Consider the following 22,619-nt stretch of genomic DNA (forward strand, 5'->3'; position numbering starts at 1 on the left):
GCTTCAGGCTCCACTAGTTACAGTCCAGGAAAAGTCTGTCTTGGCTCCTGCATTCTGAGGTAATTCCATGAGGCAGTGAGACTTTATATCTGCTGTCGAGCTCAGAGGACTTACTGGAAAAAAATGTGTGCATATATTAATTATTCTTCCATATGTCTTATACTGGAAGGGTGCATGGTAATGTCACAATGAATGATGAGGGATGTCACTTCTTGGACTATCTTTCTGCACTGTGTCTGAAACCCTGGGGTTTAAGCTGTCACCAGCATATTTAGACAGCTGTGAAAATACCAAAAACCTGTTCTCCTCTCAGGACTGCCAGCTCTAATCAAGTTTTATAACAATACTCATTCCAGGGGGATTCTCCTGATTCTCCATGAGCTTGGAAATGATGGTGGACTTACGCTGAGCTAATTGTCACTTGCAAGCTGAGCAGGAATGAGGCTGTGTGAGATGCTAGAGGTAGGTAGTATGGGCTGTGTGGCTGTGATACAGGTGTTCTCTAATGAGGAAACATCTTATTTTGTGGTCAGAGTTTAGGAGAGTCTTAATTATGACAGTTATTCTGGCAGTATTGGATATCAGGTCTGGGAATATTTTTTTCTTATTTAAGACAAAAGAGGGAAATAAAATACACATTTTTCTTTGTTGTTGGTATGTATAGATGATGGAATAAATAGTGCAGAGCTGGCAATGTGGATAAGGTTTTCAAGGATGTCTCTGTAACAAACTGAGAAGGTGTGAGGGACCCTCAGATCTTTTGTGCTGTGTGTGTCCATCACAGTTGTGCAGTGCCCCATAGGACCAAGGCACAGCCCTTGTCTGTTGCTCCCCACTTGGGTGTATTCCCCCCCACCTTGTGACCTGAAGACTTGAAAGTCATTGCTGTGTCCAAATGTTGAAGATCCTCTCTTTTTTTCTCCCCATCTTCATGGTCTGTAGCACAGCCTGGTGAGACATTGTTTGTATTTTATAGTATCCAACAATGGAAACTTCTTCAACAACAACCACTTTGGGCTCCCCTGTGGAGATTGCTTGTTTCTTAATTTATATTCGTATCTTTAAGAGCCAAGGAGACCTTGAAAGACATTTCAAACCACTATAAATTATAAATACTGTATCTGTTTCTTCCTTCTGTCTCATCTGTATACAATTCCCCAAGAACCTTATGCAAACATGAAACAAAAGAGGCTGAGCTATTAATATGTCAGGGGGAATAGAAGAACCCCGGGATGTGTATGTAAGCAGAAGGAAGCAAAACAATTTAAATTAAGCCTGAGTGGCTTTTTTTTTTTTTTTGTCATTAAAGACAAGTCCTTGTTCTCTGCAAAGTGCCTTGATGCATTGCCAGAGTAAACTGAGTTGCAGATCTGGATGCTTTGATGAGAGATGCTGTCCATGGATTGCACTGCCTTGGTGATTGCTCCTGGCTGCTTCTGTCTCATCAATATTGGGGTAAGTGGGAAGAAACTGACTTGTTGCTAATGCCCATCTTCATCTTCAAAGCAAGTCAAGTATGTTGGATGCTGCATCAGCTGGCAATGGGGACTGACATTGCTGAGGTCTGACACTTCTGTTTGATGTAAAAGTTGCTCTCCTTGCCTCACATAAGTGGGTTTCTGCTGCTTTATCCCACCTGAGAAGTCACCCCCATGCAGCTTCATCCCTGACTCCCAAGCAGCCTCAAAGATTACAATGTCTTTTTCTATCACCTGCCTGAATTGCACTGGATTTATGCACATGTGTAAGAGGCAAGAACAAGAGGAAAGCATATTTTGTAGCTGTATTAGAGAAGTCATTTCTTCTTTTGTTGATGTAAATAGTTTCTGTTATCTCTTAAAAGCAGGTGAAGAGACCTTTGCATGTAACCAAGACGTAGAAGTGAATCCACAGCAGATTCAAAGAAAATTCTCCTAATTTGAGAATTAAACTGGCAGCACAGATGGGAGGAATTTTGGTGGACATCATCTGGAGACTTCCCAGTGCTGTTGATGCCCAGGAAAAACATGATTGGATTCCTAGCTCTGAGCAAGATGCATTCTGCCTGTAAGTACCCTGGCCTAGCCATGCTTTTCAAAGAGGATGAGGCACAATTTGCTTTGCATAACTTCTCTTATGAATGGTTGCAGAGGATGGGAGCACTGGTGACATTCTCTTGCAAGCTTCATTCTTGGTAGAGTAAGTATTCTGTCTCTGAGGGTCCTGGTGACTGTGGACGCCCAGCTTTTGATTTCATAACCAAACCATTCCCATTACTTTAGTGCCTTAGTGGATTGTGAATGCTCCAGAATGAGAGTGGGGAGGAATAATGTAATTACATAAAGTTCTGGCTCTGCTGTCTGTGACTCCACTGGTGGTGGTGGAGGAGAGATGCACTTGCTTGGTAGTTCCAGGGATACCCCAACCCTGAAAACTTTCAAGATCAAATTCAACAGGGCTCTGAGCAACCTGATCAAGTTAAAGATGATCCTGCACACTGCAGGAGAATTGAACTAGATGACCTTTAAAGATTCTTTCCAACCCAAGCATTCTGATTCTTTGATATCATATCCATAACATGGCGACACTCGCTGGGTCCTCTCCCAGCAGCATTCCTGTTGATATGTGTTGTTGATTTTAGTGAATATTTTTTCTTCTGTTTATGCACTTGAGGATGAACATGGGCAAGGCAAAGGGCCTGGTAGATGGCTCCTGGTCTGAAGCTCAAACCCCCTTGCCCTGGGCTGGGTCTTGTGTTTGAATCATAGCTCCTTCAGCCATTAACATTTTGTAGCAAAGCAGCGCCGTGGGTCATGGCATTGTGAGTACCCCTCTTTGGATCATGAAGGAATGCTGCCTGAGGAGGGAAGGTCACTAAGAGCAGTCCATTCCTACCAGCATGATATGTGGGCCAGCCTGCAGGTGTCTGGGTGCATGCAGAGTGAGTCCTCACCTGTGGTGAAGGTGGTTGAGACGAGGCCGCTGCGCACGGCGTTCTGGGCAGCCTGCAGGTGCACCGTGTACTCCGTGGTCTCAGAAAGCCCCTCCAGACGGATCCACGTGTCCTCTGCATCCACAATCAGCTCCTGTACATGGGTCCCAGAAGGAGGCAGACACCAAGAGCAACAGATGAGAAAAGCGCTGGGGAGCCTAAAGAGCAAGTGAGGAGGGAAGGGAAGCCACAAACTGCTGCAGCCTGGCTGAGGAGCAGTGCATGATTGCTTAAACCCCTGGGCTGAGCAAATGTGAGTTCAGCCAATACAGACAACATTTCAGAATGGTTTGGGTGGGGGAAAGCAACCTGGTTTGAGATGGATTTAAATGTTTGCAGTCTGTGTCCTCTGTCAGCTGGGTCTGTTGGGACCTGTGCCTTCAGTACCAGACATGACTGATTGCCCAAGCAGTGCAAGAAACAGAGCTGGCCAAACCTGGTTATCAGCCAGTTTTGACTCTGTTGATTCCTGTCATGTTAATTTTTTGGTTGTTGGCCAGTGCCACACAGCATTATTGGGTCCCTTTTGCAAAGCTATTATCCTCTGGCTGCTGTGAGCCAATCACACCAGCAAAGGAAATCAGACTGTTTGCCATGACATATTTCTGATGGTGTTTGTTGCAGCTCCTCCAGACAGGCAGATGTGGACACACTCATTAAATAATCAAATGTATTGTATTGCAGAATTAATTAGCTCTCTGTGCCTGTCTTGCTTTTTTGCAGGAAGGGCAAATGGCCTTTTTAGCATCTCTGCAGAATAATATTCTCCTGCCTCAGCTTGCTTGTGTTTCACAAGCTGTGAATTGCCCCTGTTCCTCCAATCTCTCCAGGTAAACCCTCTAGGCCCAGACCAGTAGGTGTGCATCAACATTTTACCTTAGACAATCTCTTCTTGCTTTTTCCTATCATCCTGCTTAGCAGGAAGCAGTGTCTGCCCTTTTGGCCTCCCTGAGCCACTGAGCATCATTCTTTTGCTCTGTTTGGCTTCTCCTGCTTATTTTAACATGGTCTTATTACTCCCTGACTGAATGAGGCTCTTTGGTGTGAGGACTGAGGCTCTTTGGTGTGAGGACTCACTCACCTTCCTGCTGCCATCGCTGGATCTGTAGGTCATGATGTAATTCTCAATCTCTCCTACGGGAGGAACCCAGGAGAGCAGGGCGCTCCGTCGTGTGACTTCGCTGGCTGTCAGATTGGTTGGAGGATCCAAAACTGCAAGAGTGGATAGGAACACAGGGAAGTGCAATTTCTCACACACAACCACCTCAACCCTGCTTCCCAACTCAGTACACTGGGATTCAACCTTGCAGCACTGAGCTACAGCCCAAAGTCATCCTCACCCTCAGTTTCAAGATCTCATCACCCATCCCCAGTCTTGAACAGAGCTCTGCAAACCCTCTAGAAGTCCTCCTCTACCTATGTGCCACCTTAAGGGTAACAGCTGTGAAATTCATGTGCTATGGGACCTGTCAAGCAAAATGGGTTGTTGTGTTCTTCTGGACTATGGCCTTGGGCAAAAAAAAAAGACCTGGTCAGGGGTCTGCTAAGGAAACCACAGCTAGGGGAAAATCACCAGAAAAAAGGGATGGATGGATGGATGGATGGATGTTGAAAGAGTGAAAATAATAGTTGATGCTTGTTGATTAAAATTGTGTTCTCGTGTTGTGCCCTGTGCTGGTATTTGGGATGGTGTTTGTGTCCTTTTGGCTTGTGGCTACCTCTATACCCACACGAGCTATGTAACAAGAGCTTTGGCTCAGCCTTGCTGGCTGCTTTTCCTGGGGTGAGTGCATGGCTAGGGATGAAGGGTGAGGGAAGGGATTGTACATACGAGTGGTGAAGTTGGTGCTGATGGTCTGGCTGGTGAGAGGCCCGCTGGTGGCATACATAGACACTGTGTAGGTGGTACTGGGCAGCAGGTTGGTCAGCTGGTACTCTTGGTTGTCTCCATCCACGAGAATTGTTTCTCCTGCAACTGTAAGAAAAAAGGGATGAGTTAGGGTATGTGACCATGTTCACAGGGGTCTGAGGATGAGGGAAGAGATGAGGATCTGACTCCATGTTTCAGAAGGCTTGATTTATTATTTTATGGTATATATTATATTAAAACTATACTAAAAGAATAGAAGAAAGGATTTCATCAGAAGGCTGGCTAAGAATAGAAAAAGAAAGAATGACAAAGGCTTGTGACTCCGACAGAGAGTCTGAGCCAGCTGACTGTGATTGGCCATTAATTAGAAACAACCACATGAGACCAATCACAGATCTGCCTGTTGCATTCCACAGCAGCAGATAACCATTGTTTACATTTTGTTCCTGAGGCCTTTCAGCTTCTCAGGAGAAAAAATCCAAAGGAAAGGATTTTTCATAAAAGATGTCTGTGACAAGGGTAGACATTCAAGGTGGTTCTCCAAAATGTGTCTCTGGATATGACCTTATGACAAAAAGCACTTCTATTGCTGAAACAGTGGTGCTGTTCAGTCTGAAGGGTGATCTAATTTTTCCCACAATCTCTGTAAAACCCCAAGGCAAGGGCTCCTTCCCTTCTCCCTCTGTGAAGGGCTCCTACTGAGCCCTGGGCTTTGGGGTGGGAGAGAGGCAGAGGTGAGCTGAAGCAGAGCCCTGGGGTACCTGCACGGTGGGTGAGGATGAGGACGTAGCTTTCCACCTCCGACAGCGGCGGGTTCCACTGCAGCAGCGCCTCGGTGGGAGTGATGTTGGTGGCTGTGACCCCCAGGGGGACATCCATGGCTGCATGGGGGAGAGATCCAGAGAGTCAGAGGCATTGGGAGACTGGACTATGAGCTGGAAGGGCTTCTTGTGGCATATTGCTCTATGCCCTGCCCTGCTGCCCAAGGAGGAGTTAGTGTGCCCAAGCTGGAGTGCAGAGATGTTGTAGTTTGTGTTATTCTGCTACCTGGGCTGCTCTTCCACTCTTTTCTAGATGCCCAGTCTAGCTTGTCAGGGATTTTCTTTAGGCTTTGAGGAGTCTGGAGATAGCAGAAGGTTTTATTCTTGCAGCAGATGCTGCTTGTGACAGGGCTTCCCTAGGGATTATTTCTGGAAATCTGTACTCTGTTTAGGAAAGGTTGTCATGATTGCCCAGCAGCATGTTTCTGGCTTCATGGTGCCTGGTACACAGGTTTATCACTTTTACCCATGACTACCCATGCATATTTGGGATAAACTTTGCTGAGACATACTTCAAAAGCCCACACTGAGCCCTTCTGAGGCTTATCATCTCCAGCTTGCATCCAGCTTGTGTGAGGTCCCGCTTGCTCTCAGTCACCTGGGTATTAGTGCAGGCAGGGACTGCCAGCCCTGGGCAGGATGGAGCTGACACTGTTTGGCTGTTCCCTGCCCACCAAGAGCTCCTTCTCACCTGTGTATGCAGTGATGGAGACCAGCTCACTCTCCTCCCGGCCCCGCACGCTCTTCAGCTCGATCTCATACTTGGTGGCAGGCTGCAGGTCCTGGAGGGTGTACTCAGTGGCAACCCTGGAGATGGCCATGCTCTCTGTCCTTCCTGCAGAGATGGAGCCAAGAGCTTTGACTTCATGGCTGGCCCCATCCCTGGGGCTCAGGAGGGGCTTGGGAGGCTGGACACAGGACACTGGAGGTAACTGGGTTTTGTGCCTGCAGGTGCACTCCTCTGTGCCCAGCACCCTGCTGGCCTGGCCTTTCCAGCATCATCCACAAAACTAGGGCCAAGGGAGATGAGGTAGGTGAAGCAGATGAGAGAGCTGGGATTTCAGGATTGAGCCCTGAATTTAACCATCTCTGGGGAGGGCACACTGCTGGGGGCCATTCTGTGTGCCCCTCTGTGCCGAGCTGGCTGCAGTGGTCCCTTCCCATCCTCTGCCCTAGAGCCAATCCCAGTTACTGCTGGCTTTGCCCAAGGCACTGAGGTGCTGCCTGGGTGGGGATGACCTAGTGGCTTGCTTGGGCCAGCAGATGGAGGGAGGGCTGGAGCTGTGAGCTCGGGACATGAACAGGAGTGGTGTGGCCCCTTACCTTCGGCAGCACGGTAGGATATCCTGTAGTGGTCAAAGGCAGCAATTGGAGCACTCCAGTAGACCATCATGGACTCCTGGGTGACATTGCCCACCCTGAGGTCCTTTGGTGCATCAATCCCTGGTGAGATGGAGCACAAAGAAAAGCTGTGGGAGGCAGGCCCACTCCCCATGCCCCTGCCTGCCCTCCCCTGTGCCTGCTGGGGGGTGTCCCGTGGTACCTGTGGTGATGGAGCCCACGACAGGCTCAGAGCTGATGGTGCCATGCACGGCCACCAAGGACACCAGGTACTCTGTGGATGGCTGCAAGTCCGTCAGGCTGGTGTGCCTGCGGGTGCCATCCAGTGTGACCTGCTGGGCCTCCTCCTCCTCGTCCCGGCGGCTGTAGGTGAGGATGAGGTGGTCTGCTGGTGGGGATGGGTCACTCCATGTGACATTCACACTGGAGGATGTCAGCTGGGAGAAGTGCAGCTGTGAGATGGGCCGAACGCCTGGAAGATGGAGAGGAGACATGCAACTCCAGCCTTCTGCAGATCCTTACCTCCATGTTTTTCCCAGTGCTTGAATGGGAAATACTTAAAAGAGGTGGCAAAGCTGAAGATCTGGGCTCTCCATTGATTTGAAACTCTGCTGGGATCAAAAGGCAGAACCAGGAGGGGGGAAATGGTGCTTTTCTCAGCTCCACTGCAAGCATCCTCCATCCCAGACCCATACAGTGAGTAATGGAACTGTCCCACTACAGATGGTATATGTTGTCTGCATTTCATGACTGCAGACTTTTCAGCCAGAGGTCCTTGTGAGGTCCCCCAAGGCTTCATTTCTTCTTATGGGCACACAGACCACCCTGCCCACAGAGGACAGCATAGGGCTATCTGTTTCCCAATTCTGTCTTGTCCAGCAAAGCAAGTGTGTTCAGTGCTGCTGGCCAAAGGGATTGTGCCACCACAGTGGTAGGACCATCCTCCTTTTGAGGTCACCTGCTCCTGTGTGGACACATTGACCCCAGTTCTCATCCCCATCACCAGTTCAAGGGTTTTAATGCCAGGGATGCAGTGAGCTGGCAGAGATGCCAACAAGGTCTGTGCCCTTGTCCCCATGCCAGCTTGTGCTTCCCTACCTGTGAAGGCATCCACGGTGGCCTCCAGGCTCTGCTGCCGTCCCCTCTCAGCGATGATGGAGATGGTGTACTCTGTGCCGGGCTCCAGCTCCGAGAGGGTGAGCTGTGACTCGTCCCTGGACACTGTCACTTCCGAGGCCATTCCCGAGGCAGGGGTGAAGGTGACGCGGTAGTGGTCGATGGGACCCGTGGCTTTGGTCCAGGCCAGTGAGATGGACGTCTCAGTGGAGGCTGTCACCAGCAGGTCCCGCGGGCTGTCAAGCTCTGTGGGAGAGGGTTGGTGCAGAGCTTTGTCCCCATGCACAGACTGTCCCATGAGGGCGTCTGAGCCATAGCAGCCAGCTGTGCTTGGAGCAGGCAGTGGGGCCAAACTCACCAGTCCTGGCATTCATGGTCGCTGGCACACTCTGCTGGCTGTCCATCACAGCTGAAATCCCAATGCCATACTCTGTTCCCGGCACCAGATCTACCAGGGAGGGCAGAGAACACAACAGAGTTTGAGAGTAGCAGCTGGCAGAGTGACCTCAGGGCCCTCCAGGATATCCCTCAGGTCAGCAGTTCCTCTGCACATTGCAGAAGAGCTGAGTCTTTTCAAAAAGCCCCGTGGATGCCATTGGACAGGGAATTTGGGTTATTTTAGCTCAGAAACAAGCCATTTTTAAAAGTTGTTGCTGAGGTCTGCTGCAGTTGCTGGCGGTGAGACAGAAGCTCTTGTGTATGTGAGCTGAGATGGAAATGATAAAGTAGCTATATTTTTTTTCTAAAGTGATCAAATATTGTCACAGGGCTGGTGTCTTGGAGAGAAATAAACTATGCAGAGTAAATGAAATGCACATTAATTGAGAAAGGTGCAGTCTTTCTGGGAGCTGAATCAAGCCCTGTTCTTTAGGGTGGACGTATCCTGAGGTGCCTCTCTCAAGGGACTTGGGAATTGAGCTCATCCAGCTCCTTTCCTCTTGCACTGCTTTATCTCCTTGGAATATCTCTTGCCTCTGCCTGTCACTTCTGCTTGGCTGTTGGTGGCTTTATTCCCCTCTTCCCTGTGCTTCATGATCTTTCCCACAAAGCTAGAAAAACCCATAAACTTTCCAGCTCAGCCTCTTTGTATCTTACCCGGGGGCAGCATCCCCTGGAGCCACCAAAACCTTTCCCAAGAGGTCAGGAGGGAGGGACACTCTCCTCCCCTGCTTTTCTCTTGCTACAGTGCAGTCTTGGTGATGGGGAGAAGATGGACCCCCTTGACCCTGCTCAATAAGTGTCAGAAGTTTTCTGGAAAAAAGAGCCTGGCAGAAGGTAGGAGAAGGAAGAAATCAGCGGGAGGATATAAACCTTTTCTCTCCCAGCTCTTTGGGATGAGCAAAATTATGGTTATTTCTGTGCAAATGCTGATTTTTAATAGAGATTATGGGTCAGGGCCAAGCTTGCTGCACTTTTAAGTGTAAATCTTTGATAAACTCTGCTCAGTGCCATTCCTCACTGCTTTTCCTGCAGGTAGATGAGACTGGCTGAAAGAATTGCTGGTTACTTTCATACCATGGATCCCATCAGGTCCTGGGTGACTGGGAAAAACCCCAATGGGTTTTGCACAAAGTCCAACAAGACTGGAAGCCATGATTACTCTGTACATAAAGAGCTATGGGAGATGCTCGTGTGCCACCCACACTATGAGTATCATAGCTTTTTTTTTTTGCTAGCAGAATGGCTTTTTCATTATTTTCTGCTATGACTAGGTTGGTGTTTTTTTTTTTTAATTGGTTTGTTTATGACACAGTAAACTGGGGACTGGAAGCAATGCACTTGTGTGATGATGGAGGTACTATATAAAAAATCACTCTCTACAATTGACTTAAGAATCTGCATCTCTGCAGCTTTCTCTGGTTGGGTTTCTTGCAGCCTTACCTGAGTCTGGAAGAGCCTTGGCAGCTTTTTTAGTTTTATTGAGAAAAACAAGTGACTTTAGGCTCTTGCCATATATTCCAAGGCAAGCTCAAGTTAAGCCATGGATATTGTCAGTTTGTGTCACTGTTGTGCCTCTGCCCAGGGAGGGGGATTTGGCCCATTTTTAATGCTTCTTCTCACCTAGAAAGCCAATAAACGTCCTAAAGGAAAGCTAGCAGGAGTCCAGCACTGAGTCTCTGATCTCATCCTATTTCTCCCCATGCCTCCTCATCAAGAACACAGAAGAAATCAGCCTTGATGTTTTTCTTCTTTCTGCATTCCACATTTTTCACCATAACTGCTCTAATTGCCTTGCTGCCCTCCAGCCTTTCTTGTGACTCTGCTGCTGTATCTGTAACTTAACTTTTGGCTTTCCCACTGACTTTTCTCCTATAATTTCATATGGCAGATTTCTGAGCCCTTGAAAGTCCCGGGAAGGCAGAGAGTCAACATGGGAGAACCTGTAGTCCGTCCATACTGAAGAACTTCAAGATGAATAAGAACATTTTTGCATATAATTCTTTTCTTTGCTCAAAATATGCCACTGGAGCAGCAAATTCACGAGGTAAGCAGTTCTAGTCAAAAAGCAAGGAAATCACATCTCACATGGTGCTTTGCTATGTTGCGGCATAAGGTGTTTGGGGCTTTCCTGGCAGTGGGAGGTGGGTGGTGTTTGCAGCCCCTCTGCTGGCCTGAATAATGTACCACTTAAAGGACTTGCTCAAAACCAGCATCTCTAGATTTGGGTCTGCTTTGAGCCCACTTTGGAAAAAGGCACAAAACTCAGGCAGCCTGGCTCCCCATCGCTGCCGAAAGGACATCATCACCCATGGCTCTTTCCAAACAAGCAAAAAAGAGAAGGGTGAAATAATATTTTCCTGTAGATCAGCCTAAATAGACTTCTTCCCATTTCTCCCTTTGCTCCTTGCCAGCTCTGTTTGCCACCTGGACAGATGACACTGTGGAGTCAGGGACAGAAAGAAGACTCCAGTGTTCAGGTGGATCAGAAGGCAAAAGGGTTTAATGAAAGTAGCTGGGTCTTTTTGCAGTGTGACTCACTAAGGTGACGCTTGATTGGTCTCAAAGTAGAAACATCTCATATTATTGGTGACTATGAATAGCACCCTTTAGAGAACCATATCTATAAACAATGGTTACAGAAAGAGAGATAGTAATTGTTTGAATTCTTTCATTTAAGTTTTCCACAGCTTCTACACAGCTTCCCAGGATTTTCCTGGGAGAACCATGTCTCTCTCTGTTTAGAGGATATATAATTACTACAGACAGATCCTTGCTGGAAGTGTACCCAGACCCACACACAGGGGAAAACAAGCTCTGTTCCCAGGAAAACCTTCTCTCCGGTAAATAGTAAACTCCAAAACAACCTCAAGCATGTGCCAGCACAAGGGCAACTGTGTCTTGGTGCTGATTTGGCATCTGCTTTGCCCTACCTGGCTGAGAGGAGGGGGAGGAAGGGCGCTGTGACCGTGTTCACAGGGGACTCAGGATGAGGGAAAAGACAAGGATCTGACTCCATGTTTCAGAAGGCTTGATTTATTATTTTATGATATATATTATACTAAAACTATACTAAAAGAATAGAAGAAAGGATTTCATCAGAAGGCTGGCTAAGAATCGAAAAAGAAGGAATGAATAACAAAGGCTTGTGGCTCGGGCAGAGAGTCTGAGCCAGCTGACTGTGATTGGCCATTAATCAGAAACAACCACATGAGACCAATCACAGATGCACCTGTTGCATTCCACAGCAGCAGATAACCATTGTTTACATTTTGTTCCTGAGGCCTCTCAGCTTCTCAGGAGGAAAAATCCCAAGGAAAGGATTTTTCAGAAAATATCATGGCTCCAGGGCGCGAGGGCGCGTGCGTACCTGCGAGGGTGGCGCGGGTGGTGGGGCCGGCATGGCGCGGCACCAGGAGCTCGTGGTAGTGCTCCCCGGCCAGGGTGCTGTAGACCACCCTGTAGCTCTGTGCCTCGGCCTCGCTGTTGTCCCAGGTGAGCTCGAGGCTGGCGGGGCTCCGCGAGCCCACCCGCAGGTTCTTGGGGGCGTCGATCTCTGCGTGACACAAGGGACAGAGGCACGGTGTCACCGCGGGGAACGCACCCCGCAGCCCTGCCACAGCCAGGAGATCCCCCCTCCTCCCCTGAGCATGGCCTGGCAGGAAGGGCTGGAGCATTTGCTCTCACCCCCTGCTCCCTCCCTGCTCACTCCAAGCACAGGCTGGGCGATGCCACCCAGGAGGGTGACACAAATGCTGGCAGTGTCCTCGGTAAGTTGGTTTGGCAGCTAGTTCCATGTTATTTAAAAAAGAAAACTCTTTTCCCCCATATTAAGGTAAAAGAAACCGAGGCACTGTAAGAGGAAAAGGGCTCTGTAGTAGCCATGCATTGGCCTGAACTGCTCTTGGAAGAAAACCTTGAGCATCTTTACAGGCTCATTCACACTCAGACACTGCCCAAAGGGTTTGTTTATTGATGCTGCTCAGGCTGTGTACTGAATCTGCTCTGGTTTGCACAATAAACCCCTCTGGTGAGCAACAGCTGGGGCTGGGCACCAGTGGACAGTGAGTAATGGTGATGGATCTGAGTTTGGGGGGGTGCTTTTATGTTGCCTTTTAGAAATAAAGCAAGGAAGGCCAAGGCAGCAAATCAGCTGGGGTAAGCATCTCGTCTGAAATATTTATCTATAGAGATATGTACACACACAATTCATGTCCCACAGTTATTGCTGTAGGAGCCTCATAGCCAGCAGTAATGTACATGACAATTTATATACCATAAACCAGCACGGAAATACACGCTCTGACTCCTCCTTTATGGCACGGTAAATTAAATCCCTTAGCTATCTGCGGGCTTAACATTCATTAAAGTTTTACTGACCAGTTAGGGTGCTCAGAGAAGATATAAAATAAGATAACCATGTTTCTGCATGTGCTGGTTTCAGCTGCTTAACTGCTGATTCCTTGGTCAAGGCACCTGCCTTGGCTCTTGATGCCGAGTGGGAGCAAGTGTCCCCTTGAACTCAGACCTGTGCTGAGCATTTTGGTGCCTTTGAGAATTGTGCATTGAGCTGTGGGTGCTCTTAAGGATGTAAACTGCTGAGTTCTAGAGTTCTAAGCTGTGGGTCTGAACAGGCACTGGAGTTGGTGGGGATGTGTGTCTCAGGCAGCTTCAACCTTGATGCTGCAGCAAGACATGGCCAAGATGGGGTTGGTTTGGGGTTTATCATCTAAATAGGGGGCGCTGAGTCCATCCATGCCTCATCACTGGCATCTGGGATCACCTGGAGTGCCCTGGGGACTATACAAGCATCCCTGGGGGCACAGGGCATTCATCACAGCTCTCTCACTGACACCCATTACAGCTGTAATGCAACTCGTGCCCTTCTCTTGAGTTGGTTGTCGACAATAATTCCTCTTTGACTTTTTATGGTGGTATTTCCCAGGATTTGGGAGAGTTGGATGGGGAAAGCTGGAAGCTTTGGGGACACCAGAGAGGACCTTTTGCAGTGGAGGTTTAGTGGCTAAACAGCCACTAGCAGCAGGAGCGGGGACAGAGGGCAGTTATAGGGTGTGTATTTTAGGGTGAGCTGAATCATTTGCTCTGCCTTGCTCTGTGGATGGGCTGAATGCAGGTGCCACCATTTTCACCTGCATCTTGACCACTGTATTTTCATCCCACTTCCTCCTCCTAGCACACCAAACCCCAGCTCACTTGCGCCAGCAGAAAAAGAGGCATCACCAACCCCCCAGATGCAAAAACCCCTCAGCTTTTCCTCCTTGCTCTGGGACAGCCCATCTGCAGACGGCAGCAATCCACCTACCCATGCTTGCCAAAGAGACTCAAAAATTAACGCCCAAAAATCCATTTCTCCCAGCAAGGGCAGCTCTCTACCTGTGGTGAACTGTGCAAAGGCGGGGCGGCTCTCGTTGGCGCCGCGCAGGGCGCTGACGGCGAGGTGGTAGCGGGCGCCGGGGCGCAGGGCCTGCAGGGAGTACTGGCTGAGGGGGGGCTGCAGGCGGAAGGTGGTCCTGCCGCCCTCCCCGTCCGCCAGCCCGTACTTCAGCAGGATGGCGTCCACCTTGGCGCGAGGAGGGCTCCACTCCACGAAGGCCACCGTGTCCGAGACGTCCCGCACCAGGATCTGCGTCGGGCCGTCGATGACTGCGGGAGGGAAACGGGCACCTGTTATTGCGGGAGAGTTGGATGGGGAAAGGTGGGGGATTTGGGGACGCCAAGGTTCAGGGATGCTTCAGGCTGACCTTCAGAGCGGCTGGAATTGGGATGTGGGGACAAGGGAGAGAGGTGGTGTGGGCAAGAGGCATGACCCTGACCCCAAGATACTTTGGTCCTCATGGTTCCCAGTCTCTTGTCCCAATCTCCTGGCTCTTTCCTGAACCCTCTCCACTTTCTGCAGGCACCAGAGCAGGACCCAGCAGCTCTCTCATTGACACCCATTACAGCTATAATGCAGCTTATGCCCTTCTCTTGAGCTGGTTGTCCACAATAATTCCTCTTTGACTTTTTAAGGTGTATTTCCCAGGATTTGGGAGAGTTGGATGGGGAAAGGTGGAAGCTTTGGGGACACCAAGATTCAAGGATGCTTCAGGCTGACCTTCAAAGCAGCTGGAATTGGGATTTGGGGACAAGGGAGAGAGGTGGTGTGGGCAAGAGGCATGACCCTGAACCCAAGATACTTAGAGGGTTTGGTCCTCATGGGTTTGCCCAGTCCCTTGTCCCAGTCTCCTGGCTCTTTCCTGAACCCTCTCCACTTTCTGTGGACACCAGAGCAGGACCCAGCAGCTCTCTCATGGACACCCATTACAGCTATAATGCAGCTCATGCCTTTCTCTTGAGCTCGTTGTCAACAACAATTCCTCTTTGGCTTTTTCAGGTGGTATTTCCCAGGATATAAAACTCCTATATCTAACTGCAACACACGTTCTTTGCTCTTATATAGCTGCTTGTACTTTTGCATTGAAAAAACATGTAATTTTCCTTTGTGCCCAGCTCTTCAAACTATCCAAACAACTTTTATTGATGTTCTTCTATGCAATTTACTCTTTTCCGATCCTTTCCATCATTGGCAAAATTTATCAGCAACAGTATTATGTCTTTTGAAAGGTGTTGACAATGTGTTAAATAACATGGGGCCAAGGACAAGATCCAAGTGTTGAGAACTGAGGAATGTCTCTAGAAATGTTCCTGCTTTGGTGCCAGCTCCTGGTTTGTCCTTAAACTGAAGAATCAGCTCATAAAGCTGTTGGTGGCTTGGCAGTGGGAAGAGAGGAGAAAATGCAACTGTTCTGGTGAATCTTCATAACTAGCTGGGTGTGGGGCTATGGTTGGTGTCCAAAAAAACCTTTCAGATAAATGGCTTTTAGAAAAATTCATGCCAGAGATCTACTGGGAGACATTTTTGGACATTTCTGCCTTTTTTTTTTTTATTTGGCAGAGATTTGGGGCCTTCCTTCTTCCATACCCTCCAACACTCAACCTTTGGACATCCTGGGCTCAAGCCCGGCTGATGGATGCTTTGAGTCCAGCAGGACTGGATGGATGGATGGATGGATGGATGGATGGATGGATGGATGGATGGATGGATGGATGGATGGATGGATGGATGGAGCCAAGCCTTGCCATCACTCCTGTGCCATGGCAGTGCTCATGCATGAAGCCTGCTGGGCAGCCTGTGTTATCACTTAGATGATCACAAGGTGGGTGAAAAAGCCCACTTTAGTTCTGTAATTCAGACTATACCATGTATACACATACCTGATATAATGACAGTATATAAGGGCCAGCTGAATGCTGCACCTCAGGGTTGGAAGTTTTGGGGGATGAGCATGTGGCAGGGGTGGGAAGCACTGGGGGGGGTAGAAAAGGACATGGAAGAATTTGGAGTAGTGAGGTGAGGTCTGGGGGCAAAACAGCAGAGGAGGGAGCCCAGCTGGGAGTCCCAGTGTTCAGGTAGGAGCTGTCTGTCCAGCTTGGCCAGGACCAGGTCATGCACACCCTCAATGTCCAACATGCTGTCCAGCCACCCAGGGGATCCACATCTACTTAGCTGTATGGCATAAAACCATGCCTTTGCTGCCTGATCCTGGCACAAGGTGTTGAGGAAGAGCAAGGGTGGTGGGGATGAAGCTCTGGGGCTGCTGCAGAGGAAGGCAGACACCAGCACAGGGATGCCTCCATGGAGCACAGATCCTGTGGAGCAGAGGGCTCCACCTGCACTCCCTGCAAAGGTCAACCCTCGAGTCTGAAGTACCAGCTTCTATTTTTGCTGACTTCCCAGGGAAAGGAAGTTTCTGCCTTGACCAGGAGATGTCTCTATTAAGCCACGCCGAGCTGAACACGGAGGCAAAGCAGGAGGAGAGGACTGTGCTGGGGAAGATCAGCCCTGCAACAAACTGCTGCGGTGGAGGGACCCTCCCTTCACTCTCAGCGCTGCCTCAATTAGCAGCACCTCATTACAGCCCTCCGGCAGCTATTTAAGTGCTGTTTCCTCTCGGAACAGCTTAGGTGGAGCTAGTAGACGTCTGCCTGGCTTTCAAGGCAGACTGCACCAGATTTGGTGTGAAGAGACTCCTCTCCCCTGTGAGCTCTGCCCATCACTGCATCTCCTTCAGCAAGAAGACCCAGCTGAATTTTCTCTGGTCTACAGGAAGGACCAGTGAGTGGGCAAACAAATTGGTTAGGAAGGGACATGCTGTTGCTCCTGTCTCCCTGCCCTGCTGCCTGATTTGCCTGAATAGGTGGGAGTTGAGGGCATTTAGTGGCACAAAATCAGGTGGGAGTTTTAATCTGTAATGTATGAGTAAGTAATACATTTGTAGATATATTTCTTGAGGGCATCCAGGCTTCAAAATGTGAAATTACCAGAGAAGAATAATTTATCCAGCTATACAATAAAAGCAGAACTGAGTCTTTGCTCCCAACCCCATTAACCTTGCCACAGCTTCTGCACTTGTGACAATTTAGGAGAGGGACAAAACACTGCACGAAGTTGCTGCAATGTTGGCTGCAAGTTTCATCCCTGCCCATGAGACTTTATTTTTGGGACCTGCTGTGCTGCCCCCGGGTGAGGCTCACTCACGGGTTGAGACGCTGTCAGAGGTGGGAGGGCTTCTGGCTTGTTCCTTCAGGGCCACCACGGTGACAGTGTACTCCTCCCCCGGCTTCAGCCCCGTCTGGTTGAAGGTGGTGACGGTGCTGGGGAGCTGGGCAATCACACCACCCTCGTTATTCTGTCAGGGAATGAAACAAGCATTAACCCTCTCTCACCAGCTGGTGTTTTGGGGGGGACTGATGCACAACAGGAGGTGCCCCCCATGTTGCATCCTTCCACAGCACACACTGCATCCCCAAATCACAGTGTCACCTTGGCACGCCCCAGCATGGAAGGAGAAAGCTGGGATGAAGTCACCCACCAAGCGTGGAGTGCTTGTGTTGTTGGGCTGCAAAATCCTCCCCATCCCTCCTCCCTCCCCAGCTTCTGTGTATTTGTGCCTGTGCTGTTCAGAAAGAGGAAAGATGATTAAACCAAAACCTTGGCTAGGCTTGTTTTCCCTGCTCTTCAGGTGCCAGGAGCCTTTTGTTGGTGATGTATAGGCATGAAGCTGTGAGGTCTTTATTTTGCTGTCACCTGCTTTTTAGCCATCTTTAGTACACTCATTTATGCCTTGTGGTTTTGCCCTGGAAAACTGTGAGGCTTTAAACAACTGCACATGTCACCTTTCCTGCCAGAGCTTGGACAAAGGATCTTTTCTTGCTGCTGTCTTCACTAATAACATGCTAAACAAATCTTTGCACATAACTCTCAATTCATATTCATCCCTTTTCTCATTAAACAGGAAACCTTCCATTTTAGCCATCAGTTACCATTTTACCTTTCCTAATTTTCTTTGCTAAATCTGTCTTTTCTTTGTCCTTTTCCCACCCCATCCCCAGTGCCGGCAGCAGATGGGCAATCCTGCCTGACCCAGCTTTTGTGGGGGTGAGAGCATCACAGAGACCATGGAAGGAGAGTGGAAAGAGCTTTGCAGGAAGCTGCAAGCATCCTCACTGGGCTGCTGAGGACCAAATTAGCATCTTCTCACCCAGTTTTTGGGAAGACAGGTCAGTTTTTCTCACAGAGGTTGTGATGCTGCAGTTATAAATTATAACTCTGTTGTTTTTAGCCTTTGGGAATGGGTTTTGGGTTTGTTTGAGGTGTGGCAATGTTTCAGCATATACCCAAGCAAGCACTGCTTGCAGGGCAGTAAAGGACACAGCACCCTCTGCCTAATTTTAGGGGGAAAGGCAATGATGGAGACTCCAGAAAGGCCAATTTTGGCAGCTGATAGGCAGGAACATGACTGTGACTTTATGTCTTAACTCATGGATTTGAGAACTTTAAAGCCCAGAGAAGTACATTCCTTCCCTACCCAAAACCCTGCATCCAGGAACAGCCATCCTTTTGCATCTTATCTGCCTTTAAATCCCAAAACGTTTCCATGTATTTTTAAGTTTAAGCTTAAAAACAGAAAAAAGAACCAATGGTTTGCATTTATTTGCTTCACGGGGATGCTGTTCAGCTAAATTCCTGAGTAATAAAATGTTGGAAAGAGCTATTTTTTCCTACCAAAAGCTTTACTCTGATATTTTTCAGCTTTAATCCTGAATGATCAGCTGATGGTGACTGCAAATTATCCCAGGGTCTATACCTGCATTGCATGAGCTTCACCTTCTGACACAATTTGCATGTGGATGTAGCCAACATCACATCAATAATCTCCCAGCAACTCTTTGGAAATGACAGAATTGAGTTATTTAAGGCAATTGGGCCCTTGTTTTGTGCTGTGCAATGATACTTCATAGTTAAGAGTATTTAAAACTTTGGGGCCAAATTCTGCAGTTCTCCACTGCCCAGAGCTGCCTTTGATTCCAGTGCAGGTTTTTGTACAAGTGAAAACATCATAATTGAGCCCTTAATCAGCATTTCTTTTACTGCTGGGGCTTGAATGCTCTTATAAAGAGGCTCCATGTACAATTGAAGCTGTACTTGTGGCTAAATGGTGTAGAAATTATGAATATAGCCTAAATACTTGATGTACAATTTTTGTTGCTGTGCACAGAAAATATGGGGTATTTAGGGCAACATTTTTATCCTTTCATCTTTTCTGGCAGGGTTTCTACCTGCTCGTCACTGCGATTAAAATTAAAATTCCATGGCAGGAATGAACTGTGCATGTGACTTGAGGGGGGGGCTGAAGGTTCTTGTCTGAGAGCCAGCAGCTGCTCACTTTGATCCAGGCTGCTTTGGGGAGCTTAGTGTAGAGAGCAGGGCAAGGAAAAGGAGGAGGAGGAGTAGGAAGAGTCATTGCAGAGGAGATGGAAAGGAAAAAGAGGGTGCGACAACAAGAGTGAGGCTGGAAGGTTTTTTTTCACATCACTGGATTTTTTTGGGGGGACATTTCTTTGAGGACATGCATTGACACAAAAACTAATGGGAAAATGCAGGCTGGCAGTCTGGGGAGTCTGGTGTGCAGCACAGAAATGGCAGACACAGGCTGGGTGTTTGGGGAAGGGGGTAATTGGAAATGGATTTAGGATGCTCTCACTGGGTGCACCCTGCAGTGCCAGGGGTGTGGCAGCAGTACCTTGGGGATGAAGCTGATCTCCCAGCCGTCCAAGGGGAAGGAGAAGGGCTCCCACTGCACCTCTGCTGTTGTCTCTGTGATGGTCTTGAACTTCAGCCCCTGTGGTGTGGCGAGGTCTGCAAGGGAGCAGGGGGTGGTGAGCAGAGTGGGGTGGGTGTGCACATGCTGTGCCCACCCTGCTCCCCGTGGGTATTTTGTTATCTGGGCAACAAAAACAGGGAAACTTTTGGTATCTCTTAGCAAAATTCCTCTTTCCCTGCTCCACATGGGTTGGAGGGAAAAGAGGGAAATGCCTGTACCTATGGACACTGAAGCATCCCACTGCACTATCATGTGAACAGAGTGAATGATGGGTCTGGATAGTTTCTGTTTTTCCCTGCCCTCTGTATCCTTATCTCCAAGAAACCCCTTTGGAGGTTGGCATTACAGCTTGATACTCCTGTTTTCCTCTGTGCATCATGGTCCTGGCCAGGACTGTGCTTCTCCTGATGCACAGCAGCATCCCCTCTTGCTGCACCATCATGGGGAGGCATCACAAGGAATCATCTGTCCAGGAGGGAGAGGAGAACCTGAGACTTCTGTGTTATATTGTAGTATTTTCTCTGAGGAAAAAAATTTTATGCTTTGGGCCACATTCTGGGGGCTTCAATCAAACTCTGGAAGCTTTTTCTGTTTTTGTTAGACATCCAGATTTTCATCCAAACTGTCTTTCTGAAGAGGATGGACACATTTCTTCCTTTCCTATATCCCTATAGTGATACAATTTTTTTTTTTCCTTCTTTTTGAAGGCTCAACTTTCTGCTGCTAGATGGCTTTTTTGTAAAAAGTGAGCCAGCTTGAGCATCTCCTCAGGACACCCGGGCAGCAAGCAACAAGTGCAGTAGGATACTTACTGGTCATCACCCTGGAGGTAACGGGGGTGCTGAAGGCATCACTGATGACTGCATAGATGCTGACATTGTAGGCAACACCTGGCTCCAGATCCGTGATGGTGATGCTGCTCCAGTCCCCAGGCACCCTCTGCTGGAGCTGGGTGCCCCCTGGCACGGCAGGCTGGTAGGACACCACGTACTCAGTGGCTGCCCCGGGGCTGTCCCAGGCCAGCTCGATGGAGCTGTCGCCGATCCCCGTCACCCGCAGGTTCTCAGGGGGAGACACTGGTGGGAAGGACAGAGGTATGGAGAGTGTCAGTGTGTGCCTGGCTTATTCTTCCACTCCTGTGGGAGGCTGTGTAGGTCTGCTGGTGGGCCACGGGCACAGGCTGGGGGTTATGTGATACCTGTGGTTGTCTGGACAGCTATAACAAGGTAAAGGCTCAGGAGAACCTGTTGCACTGTTTAGCCCCCATGCTGGGATGTGTGGGGATTTATAAAATTAGAGAGTTTTGGGAAAATTGTAAAAGATAGGTTTTACAGACAGTAGAATTGTGATTAGAGTTAAGTAGTAGCTATAAAATTGGTTAGTTGAAAAATTAGGTAAGAAGTAGAAAAGTTAGGATCAATAGAACAGTGGTTTGTGTGCTAACATTTGTTTAGAGTAATTTTTTAAGATGTAGAAAAGTATATTTAGTAAGATATTAGGAATTTCTAAGCTTAATGATGGAGTTTTGTGCATTGTGTTTTAAGGCTTACAAGCAGGTATTATATTATAAATAAGCAAGCATTGTTTTAACCAAAGGTGTGTTGTGCTTATAGTGGCTGGATGTAACCACTGTCAATGTGCTTTTGCTTTGTGTGATTGGTCAAAAAACTTTTAAAGTGAGTTGTAACATTAAGTTCTGTGTCTGCTGCCTGGGATGTGAGCTGATGGCATCTTCTCATTGTCATAACTATGTAATGAGACTGATGCTGGAAAACAAACAGCTCAAGGGACATTCCTAGCAGTCTCATCCTGTTTGTGATTTGTACATAGCCCCAGCTGGCTGGGATGAACCTCACCAGCTTTTTGCTCACCTCCCAGACTGGATGCTAGAAAATAAATCAGCTGATGCTGGAAAATAAACCAGCTCAAGGCACGTCCCTAGCAGTCTCATCCCATTCATGATTTGTACATAGTCCCAGCTGGCTGGGATGAACCTCACTAGCTTTTTGTTCACCTCCCTAGCTTTTTGCTCACCTCCCAAACTTTTGTCTAAGGTGTCTTTGGGGACAGGGATAATGGGGAGGGGGGACTCAGTGTGTCCTAAGTGATGCTCTCTGTGGGTATGGAGTTGATGCTGGAAAATAAACCAGCTCAAGGAACATTCCTAGCAGTTTGTGATTTGTACATAGCCCTGGCTGGCAATAGGATGAACCTCACGAGCTTTTTGCTCACCTCCCAGACTTTTGTCTTTGGGGTGTCTTTGGGAACAGGGATAACGAAGGGGGTGCAGTGTGTCCTAAGTGATGCTCTCTGCAGCCATGGAGCTGATGCTGGAACATAAACCAGCTCAAGGCACATTCCTAGCAGTCTCATCCCATTTGTGATTTGTACATAGCCCCTGGCTGGCTGGGATGAACCTCACCAGCTTTTTGCTCACCTCCCATGGTGTCTTTGGGGACAGGGATAACAGGCAGGTAGCCACACTGTGGGACCTCAGTTTATCAATCCTAAGTGATGCTCTCTGCGGGTATGGAGCTGATGCTGGAAAATAAACCAGCTCAAGGCACGTTCCTAGCAGTCTCATACTGTTTGTGATTTGTATATATTTGTACATAGCCCCCGGCCGGCAATAGGATGAACCTCACCAGCTTTTTGCTCACCTCCCACACTTTTGTCCATGGTGTCTTTGGGGACAGGGATAACAGGCAGGTAGCCACACTGTGGGACCTCAGTTTATCAATCCTAAGTGATGCTCTCTGCTGGGTATGGAGCTGATGCTGGAAAATAAACCAGCTCAAGGAATGTTCCTAGCAGTCTCATACTGTTTGTGATTTGTA

General features: G+C 48.5%; 1 protein-coding gene and 1 long non-coding RNA gene across 3 annotated transcripts in view; one reads left to right on the forward strand and one right to left on the reverse strand.

Annotated features, from left to right (window-relative positions):
- The window catches only part of TNR (tenascin R), an 84,066-nt gene that overhangs the window by 8,943 nt on the left and 52,504 nt on the right, over positions 1 to 22,619 (reverse strand). The window contains exons 4-17 of the mRNA XM_066556155.1: positions 20,595 to 20,858; positions 19,702 to 19,817; positions 17,157 to 17,307; positions 13,952 to 14,221; positions 11,928 to 12,113; positions 8,478 to 8,567; positions 8,102 to 8,365; positions 7,206 to 7,475; positions 6,986 to 7,105; positions 6,354 to 6,497; positions 5,603 to 5,722; positions 4,803 to 4,946; positions 4,053 to 4,183; positions 2,933 to 3,065 (exon numbers count right to left, since the gene is read on the reverse strand). Coding sequence (XP_066412252.1) covers positions 2,933 to 3,065; positions 4,053 to 4,183; positions 4,803 to 4,946; positions 5,603 to 5,722; positions 6,354 to 6,497; positions 6,986 to 7,105; positions 7,206 to 7,475; positions 8,102 to 8,365; positions 8,478 to 8,567; positions 11,928 to 12,113; positions 13,952 to 14,221; positions 17,157 to 17,307; positions 19,702 to 19,817; positions 20,595 to 20,858 — 2,403 coding nt within the window. The remainder of the gene's footprint in view (positions 1 to 2,932; positions 3,066 to 4,052; positions 4,184 to 4,802; positions 4,947 to 5,602; positions 5,723 to 6,353; positions 6,498 to 6,985; positions 7,106 to 7,205; positions 7,476 to 8,101; positions 8,366 to 8,477; positions 8,568 to 11,927; positions 12,114 to 13,951; positions 14,222 to 17,156; positions 17,308 to 19,701; positions 19,818 to 20,594; positions 20,859 to 22,619) is intronic.
- LOC136560372 (uncharacterized) lies at positions 169 to 22,445 on the forward strand. Of its 2 annotated transcripts, none has more exons than XR_010784138.1 (6): positions 169 to 462; positions 1,310 to 1,455; positions 1,844 to 2,046; positions 10,449 to 10,604; positions 18,011 to 18,178; positions 20,490 to 22,445. It is a non-coding gene; the product is annotated as an uncharacterized lncRNA (long non-coding RNA). The 2 variants fall into 2 exon arrangements; XR_010784139.1 differs by having other exon boundaries at positions 1,847 to 2,046.

This window comes from Molothrus aeneus, chromosome 9 (assembly GCF_037042795.1).
Source record: "Molothrus aeneus isolate 106 chromosome 9, BPBGC_Maene_1.0, whole genome shotgun sequence".
Lineage (NCBI taxonomy): Eukaryota > Metazoa > Chordata > Aves > Passeriformes > Icteridae > Molothrus > Molothrus aeneus.